The following is a 13522-nucleotide window of genomic DNA, read 5'->3' on the forward strand; positions in this document are numbered from 1 at the left end:
CACTGAAATTTGAATTTTGTGTAATGTTCATATATCACCAAATATTCTTCTTTTGATTTTTTTTCAACCACTTAAAAATGCAGAAGCCATTCTTAGCTTATAGGCTGTTATAAAAACAGGCACTGAGCACGATTTGGCTTGTGGTCTGTAGTTTGTGGGCGCCTCTTCATTATTGTATGTGACCCCTCACTGCCCAGTAGAGAGAGGGCTTATACCACCGCTAGTCTCATTCATTGGCTGCCATGAGTGGAAAAGAATGAGGTGGCTTTACAACCAATGGTTGTAGTTGCTTCTGTCCTCAAGACTGTTTTATCTCCTAATTTGCCTGTAATCTGGATTTTTACTTATATATCCAGTTGGTGAGCTTCATCCATCATGAATCCTAAGATGCAGAAAAAAGTTGAGTCCTAGCCTAAGAATAGTAGACAGAGTTCTTAGCCTAGTGTATGGAATTCTGCTCTCTTTTAACTTTCTCTTCCATTTTCTAAGCATAGCCATCTGAACAGCATTTGGCTCCCTGAAGATTCTTCATGTATCGGGTCCTGTTTTCTCTGCTGGAATGCCCCATTCCCACTACTGTGCCATCAGCCCTAACCCACCAGGGTCCCCTCTTCTAGTCTAATAAGACTTCAGGAGTGCAAGTTCTTCCTCGCTCTCCACATTGGGCTGAGCATATCCTCCTGTGCTCCTTTGATATTTATCATGGGAATTATGTAGAATGTTGTAGAATTTTTGTGTTTATAGTATATAGACATACTTGAAGGGAACTTGATAGTTTTCCCCAAATTGACAACAGTCCTAAAAGTTTACGTGACTCTGCCAATTAGAAGTTAAGCTGAAAAAAAAGAAAACTTTTCTATACTGTCAGAAAAGAAAGTCATCATTATGGTAGAGGAAAGATTAAGTTATCTCTGTATTCTCTTTATACAAAATGATGTTATCGAATTATCCTAGAAGAAGTAATCAAAGATTATGCAGCCAGAATTGGAAAGAAATTTATTAGGGAGGTGTGTCATTTAATATGTTATGTTTTTCTGAATTTAACATTATTTGTCATATTTGTTAGCTTTTAAATATTTGTGATTTCTTTTGATTTATTTTCTCATTCAGAGTTCACTTTTGTACTTAATTTTTTATTCATAATATTGTATTCTTTTTCAAATTAAGAACTCCCAAATTGTTTGACCTTCAACCTTAAAAAATTGTCCCTCCAGGAGCACCTGGGTGGCTCAGTCGGTTAAGCATCCAACTCTTGATTTTCGCTCAGGTCATGATCTCACAGTTCCTTAGATCGAGCCCTGCATCCGGCTCTGCACTAACAGTGTGGAGCCTGCTTAGGATTCTCTTCTCCCTCTCTCTGTCTGCCCCTCCCCGACCCATGCTGTCATTCTCTCTCAAAAAAAAAAAAAAATGTCCCTCCTAGTCATAATTACAAAGAATTTTCAATTCTGCTTGAAATCTTATTTTGATTTGTGGTGAAGAAATCACACATCTGCAGCATAAATTAACTTTGGAAATTTTGAGTTGAAAAGAATTAAAGGATATATGAGCATGGGTGGGTGTTTCATATATTATCTTACCTGGTAACTAATCCTGTATGAGAGTTTGAACACACTGCATTTTATGACAGCTTTAATTGTAAGCTTTGTGACCAGTTCTTATTCTTGAAAAATTTAGACTGTGTGGGTGATAATTACATAATTATTCAAATTGTTGAAAAAAGCAACAAGTTAAAGGAGACATTTCCTGAAATAAGATTATATGTCATAAGTATAGAACTTAAGTGGTTAAATTCTTTCTCAGTAAACCTCATGGCAGTCAACTTACTCCATCAAGAGAGAGCATGTAGGGTAATGGAGGGTAGCAAGGGAGTTGGGGGAGGTAAATCAGGCAATAATCCCTTCATATTATACTGAAGGGCTTCTATTGCTGTTTGGCAATAAGACAGCTCCAATAATTAAGTATTTTGCTATGCTCTAATATGTTGATATGTTTGACACTTCTACTTTTTAATTTTCTTGTGCATTCTATCTCCTTTTATAAATCCTTTAAGTATAATTCTCTCAGGCTTATTAGTATGCTCTCACACATCTTTGGCAAGTGATGTCGTCAGAAACATCCATTAGAAGTGATAGTCCATGTCCCTCCACCGGCTAAGCAGATAAGAGCCTATGGAAATGCTATATCATCATATTCCACCTAAGTAAAATTGCAGCTAGATTTATCTCTTAATTGTTCTAAGTATCATATTATGGAGATGCTATGGACCAACACAAGTAGTGATAAAGGCATTTCTGTAAGTGTGTATAATGGTTACCTCACCAGCCAGCTTAGCGGGGTACACAGTGGGCGCAGCTGTGGCTTCTGTTGAGGGTCCACATGCTCAGAGTTGCAGCTTATGCTGGGAAAGACTAAAGCCAAATAGTGGTGAATACAGAGTATATTCTGAATGTTAAAAAAAAAAAAAAAAAGGAAAGTGCTGGTAGCTATTTAAGAACCAAGATACTTTATGTAAATGTGAATAAGAAGACAGTAGAAATGTAGGTCAATAGTCTTAGAAAAGAATTATTGGCATAAACATTTGGAAAACCACTAAATTGAAATCTGAGACCTAAGATGTTGAAGCCCCGATATTTATAAGAATATCATTGCATTTTAACATGCTAATAAAACAATTCTCAATATGGATGTTGTGTCTCAAATCTTAAGTGAAAACAACTTGTGTTAAACCCAATCTGTGTGGAACACTGATTTTATAATTAATTCTTTACTATTTAAATGGAATTACTTTTATGATATTTAAAAAAAACATTTATTTGTTTTTAATCATTTTAACTCTATTTACTGTCAGTGTTTAATTCAGATAGAAATTATGTGCTATAATAGAGAAGAGATTTCTGCAAATGTATTAATTCTTTACTTCAGTACATTGTATACAACTGTGATAACTGCAGCCATTATAGAGAAGTAGGTCCCTTGTCCGTAACTTCTAGGGGATCTGAAATAAGTTAAAGACACAAGGGTTTGGTCACCATTTATAGAAAATGATATTATCGAATTGCCCTAAAAGACGTAATCAAAGATTATGCAGCTAGAATTGGAGAAAGAAATTTATTAGAGACACATGTCAGTTCATAAATACATTACTTTTCTGAATTTGACATTGTCATGTTTGTTAGCTTTTAAAAATTTGTGATTTCTTTTGATTTATTTTCTCCTTTGGAGTTTGCTTTTGTACTTACTTTTTTATTCATAATGTATTCTTTTTCAAATTAAGAACTCCCAAATTATTTGACCTCCAACCTTAAAAAGTTGTCCCTCCAGGAGCACCTGGGTGGCTCAGTCAGTTAAGCATCCAACTCTTGATTTTGACTCAGGTCATGATCTCACAGTTCATGAGATGGAGCCCTGTACCGGGTTCTGCGCTAATGGCATGGATGGAGCTTGCTTGGGATTCTCTCTCTCCCTCTCCCTCTCTACCCTCCCCAACCCATGTTCTCACACACTCTCTTGAAATAAATAAACTTAAAAAAAGTTGTCCCTCCATAATCATAGTTACAAAGAATCTTCAATTCTGCTTAAAATCTTATTTTGATTTGTGGTGGAGAAATCACACATCTGCAGCATAAATTTGGAAATTTTGAGTTGAAAAGAATTAAAGGATATATGAACATGGGTGGATGTTTCATATATTTTCTTACCTGGTAATTATTCCTGTAGGAGAGTTTGAACACATTGCATTTTATGACAGCTTTAATTGTAAGCTTTGTGACCAAACCCTGGTGTCTTTATTAGAGTTATACTGAATTAGATTTATATGTTAAGAACAAATAAATGAAGGAAGGAGTTGTGGGTAGTGAAGTAGTTTGGGTCAAGCTGTATAGGTTTATTCTTGGCCCATGGGCAGATCAGTCCAGCTCAGGGAAACTCACGGTAGCTACCCTGAATCACCCAAGCAGCCTGAGTCAACACCTGGGATCCAACCTAGACTGATTGAAACAGGATCTCTGCTGTTTGTGTTTCGATCATATGCAGTTTTTAAAAGTTCCTCCTAGATAATTTTGATGCAAAAAGAGGTTTGAGAACCCTTGGACAGCTAGAGAGGACAATATATTATGAATTCATGAAATGGGGTTGGAAAAGGATATTCGAAAAAGACTGGCAGCTTTCTATATTAGGCTAAGGAGTTTCTTGATGGTTTCCTGTAAATAAGGTGGAGCCACGAAGCATTATATTTTACTGGTTGCCATGATTGTCTGAGCCCAGGGTAGTTGCATCTGTTTAGAGATTTGAGACCTTTCAGGGCAATAGACATGGAGGGAAAGGAAACATGTAGGATTTAGATGAATGTGGCGCAGCCCTTGGTACTCATTCAGGAATGTTATTCCACTGTATACATAAACCACATCTTTATCCATTCATCAGTTGATGGACATTTAGGCTCTTTCCATAATTTGGCTTTTGTTAAAATGAGAAAGTATGAAATCCTGCCATTGTCAGCAATGTGAAATAAGTCAGTCAGAGAAAGACAGACAGATATATGTTTTCATTCGCATGTGGAACTTGAGAAACTTAACAGAAGACCATGAGGGAAGGGAAGGGGAAAAAATAGTTACAAACAGAGAGAGAGGGAGGCAAACCATAAGAGACTCTTAAATACAGAGAACAAACTGAGGGTTGATGGGGGGCAGGGGAGACGGGAAAATGGGTGATGGGCGCTGAGGAGGGCACTTGTTGGGATGAGCACTGAGAGTTGTATGTAGGCAATGAATCACGGAATCTACCCCCAAAACCAAGAGTACACTGTATACACTGCATGGTAGCCAACTTGACAATAAATTATATTTAAAAAAAAAAAAAGAATGTTATTTATTCATTGTTTCTCCTGGAGTAGATGTTCTAATCCCAGATTTAATTTTCCAGAATACGTTGGAGTTTTTGTACAATGCTTTCTTCTCTCTTTAGGGGTGTTGGCTGCATCTTTGTTGAAATGATCCAAGGAGTTGCTGCTTTTCCAGGAATGAAAGACATTCAGGATCAACTTGAACGAATATTTCTGGTAAGTTCTTTACAGAGTGCTGCTGAGAAAAAATGGTTTCTAATTCATCCCTTCATGACAAATTATACAGTGATAGTGGAAAATAATTTTAAACAAGTTTATTGGTTGTCACATTTAATTCTAATATATATTTGCTTTGAAAAAGCAGGAAATTAGGTAAGTGTTGTGTTTTTAAACTACTGCACATGAATAATATGCCAGAATGGTAGGAAACAATAGGAAGTCAGCAGCAACATAGAATAGTTGGTTAAAATTGAGGGCTCTAGTAGAAGAACTTCAGCAATTTATATAGATGCCCCCCCAATTTGTATAGATGGAGCTTAACTCCATCCCATCCCTACCCACTTAAATGTGGGCTTTGATTGGTAACTTTTTTTCTGTCAAATGGAGCATGGAAAAAGGGGAGTAACTTTAAAATGGAGAACTGGCAAATTACCTTAGCCAGATCTTTAAGGCTAGCATCATCAAAGATTAGTCATGCTGGTAGCACATACCTTTGATATAATGTGCTGAGAATGCCACTTCAGCTCTGTGGCCTTCCTCTCAAAACAGTAACGCCAGTCTAATCACGAAAAACACATCACACAAACCCAAATTGAGGGACATTCTACAAAATTCCTGACTGGTATTCCTCAACACTGTCAAGGTCATCAAAAACAAAGTCTAAGAAATTGTCATAGCCCAGAGGAGGCTAGGGAGACATGACAACTCAATGTCAGGTGGTATCCTGAATGGAATCCTGGAACAGAGAAAGAACCGTAGGGAAAACTAGTGAAATCCAGGTAAAGTGTGCAGTTTAGTAAACATCAGCATACATTTAGTTGTGACAAATGCACCATTTAATTTAAGGTTTGTAACAGTATAGGAGAGTGGTGAGGGGTATACAGGAATTCTCTACCATTTTTCAACTTTCCTATAAACCTAAAACTGTTCTCAAATGCAAAGCATTTCAATTTTTAAAAATCTGCATAAAGAGAAAATAAAATGTGTTCTGGTGCCAGATGATCTGAGTTTATCACCTGCTCTGGGTTTATCATCTTGGGCAAGGATGTAGTTATCTGAGCCTTAGTTTTCCTTGGGAGAAATGAAGGCTAATAATAGCACTCACCTCATAGGTTGTTTTGGGGAATAATGGATTTATACACATAAAATGCTTTTAGAGCTATGCCTGGCACATAACTAATACCCCATAAATTATTATTTTTATTGAATCATTTTATACTGAATATTTTTATTCAGTGGAAGTCCACATTAGCTAATATTCATATAAACCTATTATTTAAAACATGGAATCAGAACTAGGCAAATTAAGGGCTCTGCTAGAAGGATGCAAGCTATGTGCATTGTAGCAGTCAATCACATTATCATACTTTTCCCTTCTTTAATAAAACTCCTGTATGAACTCACTGGGGCAAATTTCAGTATGGACCATACCAAGAGATGTACTTATTCATTTAGTTATGCAAATGCAGCATTAAATTCAGCTTTCATATTAAGTATAAGGACCCAGGAAGGTGCAGTGACATGAACTGAGACTCCATCACTACTGTGTTCACCTTGACATCAGCAGTAAAATGAATAGAAACAATGGACAATGGAAACTTGGAAATCAAAGCACAAGTGATTCCTCCATGCTGTATCCCATATCCCAGAAGATCCTGTAAATTATAGCAGATGGACAAATATCAGAGTCTCTAATATAGAAACCTTCTAGGTGTTGCCATATTGATTTCTTCTCCCAGAAGCTCTCTGTATCCACTTTCCTTTAAGTTTTACTTAATTATTTTTTATCCATAAATTCCCACACAAATGTTTAAGTAATGCCTTATGATTATAAAAATAATGCATCTTTGTACAGAAAATTTCCAATACCAGAAAGTATAAAAGATGAAAAATCACCCTTTGTCCTATGAAGCAGAGAAAACTACATGCAGTGTTTTTATATGTAACCTCCATTTCTACACATTAAGAAAAATTGAATCATATTTTATATACTTTTTGTAACTTTATTTTTTCACTTAACAATATGTAATTAACACCTTTCATTGAAAAATGAATCTTGAAATTTATCATTCTTAATGAGAAAGGACTGTTTCATTGTGTGGATGAGACATTATTTGCTTAATCAGTCCCGTATTAGTAGCTTGGTGCTGCCAGATACATCTGTGCATAGTGATCCTCTTAGTTAAAAATAATTATTAGAATTCAAAGTCCTTAATTCAATAACATTTAATTTTCATAAATTTATTGACTATTCTTAAACTTTGATCCTTTCATCTAAAGTCGCGAAACACTTCATTCTCTCTGTCCCTAAGAATATCTCTTACTGAGTTGACCTAGGCTGTACTGAGACTGTAGATTAGGACAAAAATATATAAAATGGAGCTTTCCCATCTAAGAATAAATTGTATTTATTTATTAATATTTTGTGGTCCTTTGCATAAAGGTACAGTTTTTATAAATATTTTCTTTTCCTATTTTCTACTTAAGCTTTTGTTTTCATTCAAGTATTTTAAAGAATTTTCCAGAACTATTTTCTTAAAAATATAATAAATTTGTTTATTTTTTATCATTGAGAAAAATAGTAGGAGAGGGAATATTAATGGGTTATGGCTTGATCATATAGATTTTTATGCTAAAACATATCTTCAAATATTTAGCCTTTTAATTTATTTGAAGCTCAACTATAACAATAATACCACTTAATTATATTCTGAGATTAATTTCCTAAACTTTACATTCAACCTAACTGTTCACTGTCTGATAATTATTGAGTAATGCTTATATAACCTTGTTAACTTCAAAAGAGAATCACATAGAAAGAAATATCTTCGTGTATACATTATTTCAGGATGAATTTGAAAGAAAAGAAAATGGTTATATAGATGAGATGTATGCTATAGCAATAGAACCAAACAATGAGTTTCATAAGAGCATTGTTTATTGCTATAGCTTAGTCAAAGTTTTCATTTTTATATATTATTTTTATAATGCAGTGATTTCTAATAGGTACTATCTTGTTGGATTGCTTCCTGTTTGCAGATTTTGCTATTTCTTTTAATTTTATGGCAATAATTTCCTAATTTTATGGGTATTCAGAGACCTTTGAGCTATGACTAGGCTTTTAATAAGTCAAAGAAATAAATCATTGCAGATTTCCCATAGGAATATTGGTACTATAAACGATTTGCTTTTGTTAGAGCACAGAGACCCTTTAAATGCAGATAAACATCATGATTGATGCTAATAATTTCTTCATTTACTCCAGTTTTTTTTTTACATATGTAATGTTTTTAACAAGTGAAACGGCCCTTTGGTAATTAGGAGATAAAGATCATTATCTATATACAATTGCTGCTTTAGAATTAAATAATACTATGTTTTACTCAGAAGAATCAGATATGACCAAAAAGAAAAGAATCTATAAACTTCTTGTGACAGTAAATGTTACCATCTTAAATACTTAGTTCCTCTACCAAATTGTTTAAATTTGCAAAAGTTAGCTCTATGTCCCATGAAACAAGAAGACTCTCTTGGGAGTTGTGCAGTCATTGGAAGAAGAAATTTTGCTCACCCAGTATGGTTGAATCACTGGGAAAAAATGCTTTTCTTTGGTGATCTTTTATGTCTGGTCTGAATCAGAATTACTGTTAAAGGGCGATTAAATCCACTTTCACAGGCTTCTCATATAAATTGCCGGAGACCCTTTTCTAAAGTGGCAGTTGTATATCTGGCCTCTGGTAAAGCATGGCCAAAGAGATAATCAACTTTGAGAAGTCATGAAACATGGGATTATTTGGTTTGTTTTGTATTTTAATACAGGGATTAAATCCATTCATTCGCCTGTGAACTGTGTATAGAAAGGTGGTTGATAACTTTGAAGAACACAATTAATAGCTTATTACCCAAGATAACTAATATAATTAACTCCCACACACTGAGTCTTTATAACAAATATGAAAAGCAACAAAGATCAGCCAGTAAAGCCCTTATATTTCTCTTCTGAAGGTTTTATTTTTCTTGTTTTTCTCTTTCCCTCCTTCAGTGGAAAGGAGCAGTTCACATTTTTAACAAGTCCATTGAGTTTATTTCTGCAACATAATAACTATATTGATATATATTAGGTGAGCTGGCTATGCTACAATCTGAGATTTCACCATTAAATCATTTTCCTTGAAATTGTGATGCTCATATGCAAGAAAGAAGGGAAGTGATGGAGGTTAGACAAATTGTATTCAAGACATTTTGAATTGCCAGGTGAATGGGCACCTACTTCTCTAAGCAGTAACTCTTCTGTTAGGTGAAAAGAGTGATTTATATTCATTTCCTCAGCATTACCTACTTTTTAGTGCAGCATGATGTATTCTATTCACCTCCATTAGCTGCAAAAATAAGCAGTAGATGTATTCATCCTGGTAAATCTATATTCAGAGTGACAAAATCAGAACTAATAAAAAAAATTTGTATTCTAATCACATTGTTCTGAATTGAAAAAGAAATCCACTTGGTGGAACCCTGGGAATATGCGGCTCACTCACTTCACAGCAGCTGAACAAATGGCAGGGAATGCTTGCACAGCTGCCTGGGACCTTTGACAGACGCCTCTGGGTTTGTGTGGCTTGTGGCCCAATGTACAGCAGCCATGACAGAAGCTGGCATGAGTTTGTTGTGGAGACCTGCGCTTGATCTCCCTGCCTTTGAATGTTGATAACCCTGAGGAGGTCACCTTTCCCCATTTTCTAGGTCTTCTGGCTTGCAATGAAATTTCTTCCACCAGTTGTTTGTTAACCTGTTGTGCATTAATTGATTGGTACAGTTGCTAAAATGTTCCTCTTCCTCATACATATGCCATTCAGAATTTAAAAGTGCGTGTGTGTGTGTGTGTGTGTGTGTGTGTGTGTGTGTAAAAAGAGCCACTTGAAACTTTAAAAATGATTTACCAGCCTGGCTTTTGAGTCAAAATCTTCATTAAGCCTCTGTGTTTGGCAGGGGACTAACTGTAGAAATGAAGTCTTTAGATTCAGTTCCAGTCCTTGTTTCCCCATCCTGGCTCTGTTTCCAGGATCTTAGCTAGAACGAAAACCCTGTGACTTCTGGACTGGCTAGAACAGGCATATAGAAAGTAAGAGAAAACTGGTGGCCATTACTTTTGATGGCTGTTCCCATCCGAAGAGATGTAGGAGCCACACTGTTAAGATGGACTGTTGGGATCACAGATTGTATCATCAGCACCATTATTGGATTTGCTTGAGGTCACTTCTGGCATACTTCTTCAGCACTCACTTTGCAGCACTAGACACAATGGAGATGTAAAGGAATTGTACACCATGGTGTCTGCCCTGGGGAAATTGATGACAATCAAGGTGGGCAGGCAAGACATATTTTTAAGAATAAAGTCATGAACAATTGCTCAGCAGCTGGTCAGCTGAAGGGAGACCCAGTAACAGGGGCAGATCCTGTACTACTAGTTAAGATACTGAACTCGAAATGTTAAATATTGGGTGCCAATCCTAATTGTTGTTTTCCATCCCTGAATAAGTCACCTTTTCTAATTGGAGTGTTGTTTCTGCATCTGTAAAGGGAGAAGTTGAACTAACTGATTTCAACAATGTCTTACAGATCTAACCTTTCTTAATTACAAAAAAATGCATGGAATTACAGGATTATGCATAAGGGCTGTGGGTGTTTAAAGAGAAAATTGCTAAGAAAATTTTTGTCAAGCATTGAATAGAGGATAAGATTTGAAGTGGAATAAGGGAGACAGGGGACATCAGGTAATTGTATAAAAGTGCAGTGGGGACAGTAGGAGTCTGTCCTGTATGGTGGAAGGTGAAATTGGATGTTCAACACTGAACTTTGATAGATTGAGGACTTTTACCCTATTTTTATCTATGAAGTAATAAGGAGATAATATAATTTTTTTTAACCAGAGTAATAATGTTAAAATGACATTTTGGGAAAATTAATACAGTATGATATGATGATTAAACTCAAGCTGTATAAACACTTACAGAAGTAGAGAACTAAGCAATATAGGTTGGGGCTGAAGATATTGAAAATATTAAATAATAATTTTTAAAGTCAATTTTAGAAAAACAAAGTGGAAGAGATAAATTATAAAACCTCCACCTTGGAACAAATGCTTCTTTTAATTTGTACATGTTTCTTCCAAGCCTTATCAATAGGCATTATCAGTGGCTGCAATCTTTTTCACAGTGTTAAGTTTATACAAACTAAAGCAGTTAGAAAAATTAAAAAACAGTATGAAATTAAATGAAAATCACTATCCAAAGATAAGCAGTATTAAGCATTTTTGTATTTTCTTTTCTAGGTTTTCACTATTAGGTTAATAATAAATTTATGGGTTTTGTATCCAACTTCTCTTTATTTTCACATTAAATAGTGTGCAGTTTCCAAGCCATTAATATGTATTTGAAAATACTATTTTAATTATACTGCAATATCTTATAAATGTGCCCAAATGTACTAACGCACTGCCCTGTTACTAAGGAATTTGCTTGCACTTTTTATGCTACACTAAGCATCACATATTATTATCCCATTCAGTTCTTCTTTCAGCAAGGATTATTAGCCACCTATTCTGTGCCAGGCACTGTGCCTATGGGCGGTGGTAAGACACAGTCCCTGCTCACCTCGAAAGTACTGTCATATGGGCTACATTTGAACAGCTTCCAGAAAGTCACATCGGAAGGATATTGTTGCATTCCCACAAATAGCACAAAAGTGTTCCTCTTTCTCCGCATCCTCATCAACATCTGTTGTTTCCTGTGTTGTTAATTTTAGCCACTCTGTCAGGTGTGAGATGGTGTCTCATTGTGATTTGGATTTGTATTTTTCTGAAGAAAAGTGATACTGAGCATGTTTTCATGTGTCTGTTAGACATCTGGATGTCTTCTTTGGAGAAGTGTCTATTCATGTCTTTTGCCTGTTTCTTCATTGCATTATTTGTTTTTGGGTGTTGAGTTTGATAATTTCTTCATAGATTTCAGATACAAACCCTTTATCTGATATGTCATTTGCAAATATCTTCTCCCATTCCATTGGTTGCCTTTTAGTTTTGTTGACTATTTCCTTTGCTGTGCAGAAGCTTCTTATCTTGATGAGGTCCCAATAGCTCAGTTTGTTTTTGTGTCCTTGCCTCCAAAGACATGTCTAGTAACAGTATGGAGGTTCCTCAAAAAACTAAAAATAGAACTACCCTACAACTCAACAATTACACTACTAGGTATTTATCCAAAGGATACAAAAATGCTGATTCAAGGGGGTACATGCACCCCAATGGTTATAGCAGCTCTATCAACAATAGCCAAATTACAGAAAGAGCCCAAATGTCCATCAAATAATGATTGGATAAAGAAGATGTGGTATACATATACAATGAAATACTGCTCAGCCATCAAAAAGCATGAAATCTTGCCATTTGCAACAATGTGGATGGAACTACAGTGTATTATGCTAATAAGCACAATAAGTCAATCACAGAAGGACAAGTATCATATGATTTCACTCATCTGTGGAATTTCAGAAACAGATGGACATAGGGGAAGGGAAGTAAAAATAAGATAAAAACAGGGAGACAAGCCATAAGAGACTCTAAAATACAGAGAACAAACTGAGGGTTGCTGGTGGGGGGTGGGGAGGAGGAATGGGCTAAATGGGTGAAGGGCATTAAGGAGGGCACTTGTTGGTATGAGTACTGGGTGTTATGTAAGTGATGAATCACCGGATTCTACTCCTGAAACCAATACTACACTGTATGTCAACTAACTTGAATTTAAATAAGTAAATTTTAAAAAATATTTTAAAAAATAAAAATAATGAAACAAGTAAAAAAAAAAGAAGGATTTCGTTACAAAACTGTTGTGATATATCTTGGATATAAATGATACAGAAGAGAAAGGAGTCAAAAATAACTTCAGAATTTCAAGCTTGGGAAGCAAAGTGTAGATGGGGACATTGAAAAGGAGTCCCTGTGGAGGGGAAGAAAAAGACAGCTCAAGTTACTGGACTTCATATGGCAGCAGGGGACCCCAGGTGGGGATGTCCACACATCATACAGAACAGAATCAGGAGAAGGATGAAACTCAAGGGATCAGTGTTGGGTCCCAAATGCTACTAGCTCTTGAATAATGGTGGAGGGGGAAATGCAGTGAGCACTGCTTAAGCCTTACAGACGTGCATGGTTTATGGGAGGTGACAAGTAGGGAGCTAAGCCAGGAGAGAATCAGTGCAGTGACATGAAAGCCAGTGTAAGGGTGAATAGCAAAGAAGTGAAGGATAAGAAAGGCCGGGCCGGGGGGAGGGAATCACTCCCTCCAGGGAAACTATAGATCAGTTCAGGTCTGTTTAGCTAGTGGGTGAAGTTAGGAGTGCTTCCTGTCTGTGTTCCCTCTGCGTGTTCCTCACACTGCCTGTATAATATGTGGCACACTGTATTTGCTC

General features: G+C 35.9%; 1 protein-coding gene across 5 annotated transcripts in view; it reads left to right on the top strand.

The window, feature by feature from the left end:
* The window catches only part of CDK14 (cyclin dependent kinase 14), a 486541-nt gene that overhangs the window by 359920 nt on the left and 113099 nt on the right, over nucleotides 1-13522 (top strand). For all 5 annotated transcript variants that reach the window (XM_047096602.1, XM_047096603.1, XM_047096604.1 and 2 more), the window contains one exon: nucleotides 4966-5059. In XM_047096602.1, coding sequence (XP_046952558.1) covers nucleotides 4966-5059 — 94 coding nt within the window. The remainder of the gene's footprint in view (nucleotides 1-4965; nucleotides 5060-13522) is intronic.

This window comes from Lynx rufus, unplaced genomic scaffold, assembly GCF_022079265.1.
Source record: "Lynx rufus isolate CCGP_SWC_20201006 ecotype Redwood Valley unplaced genomic scaffold, mLynRuf1.p SCAF_4, whole genome shotgun sequence".
NCBI lineage: Eukaryota > Metazoa > Chordata > Mammalia > Carnivora > Felidae > Lynx > Lynx rufus.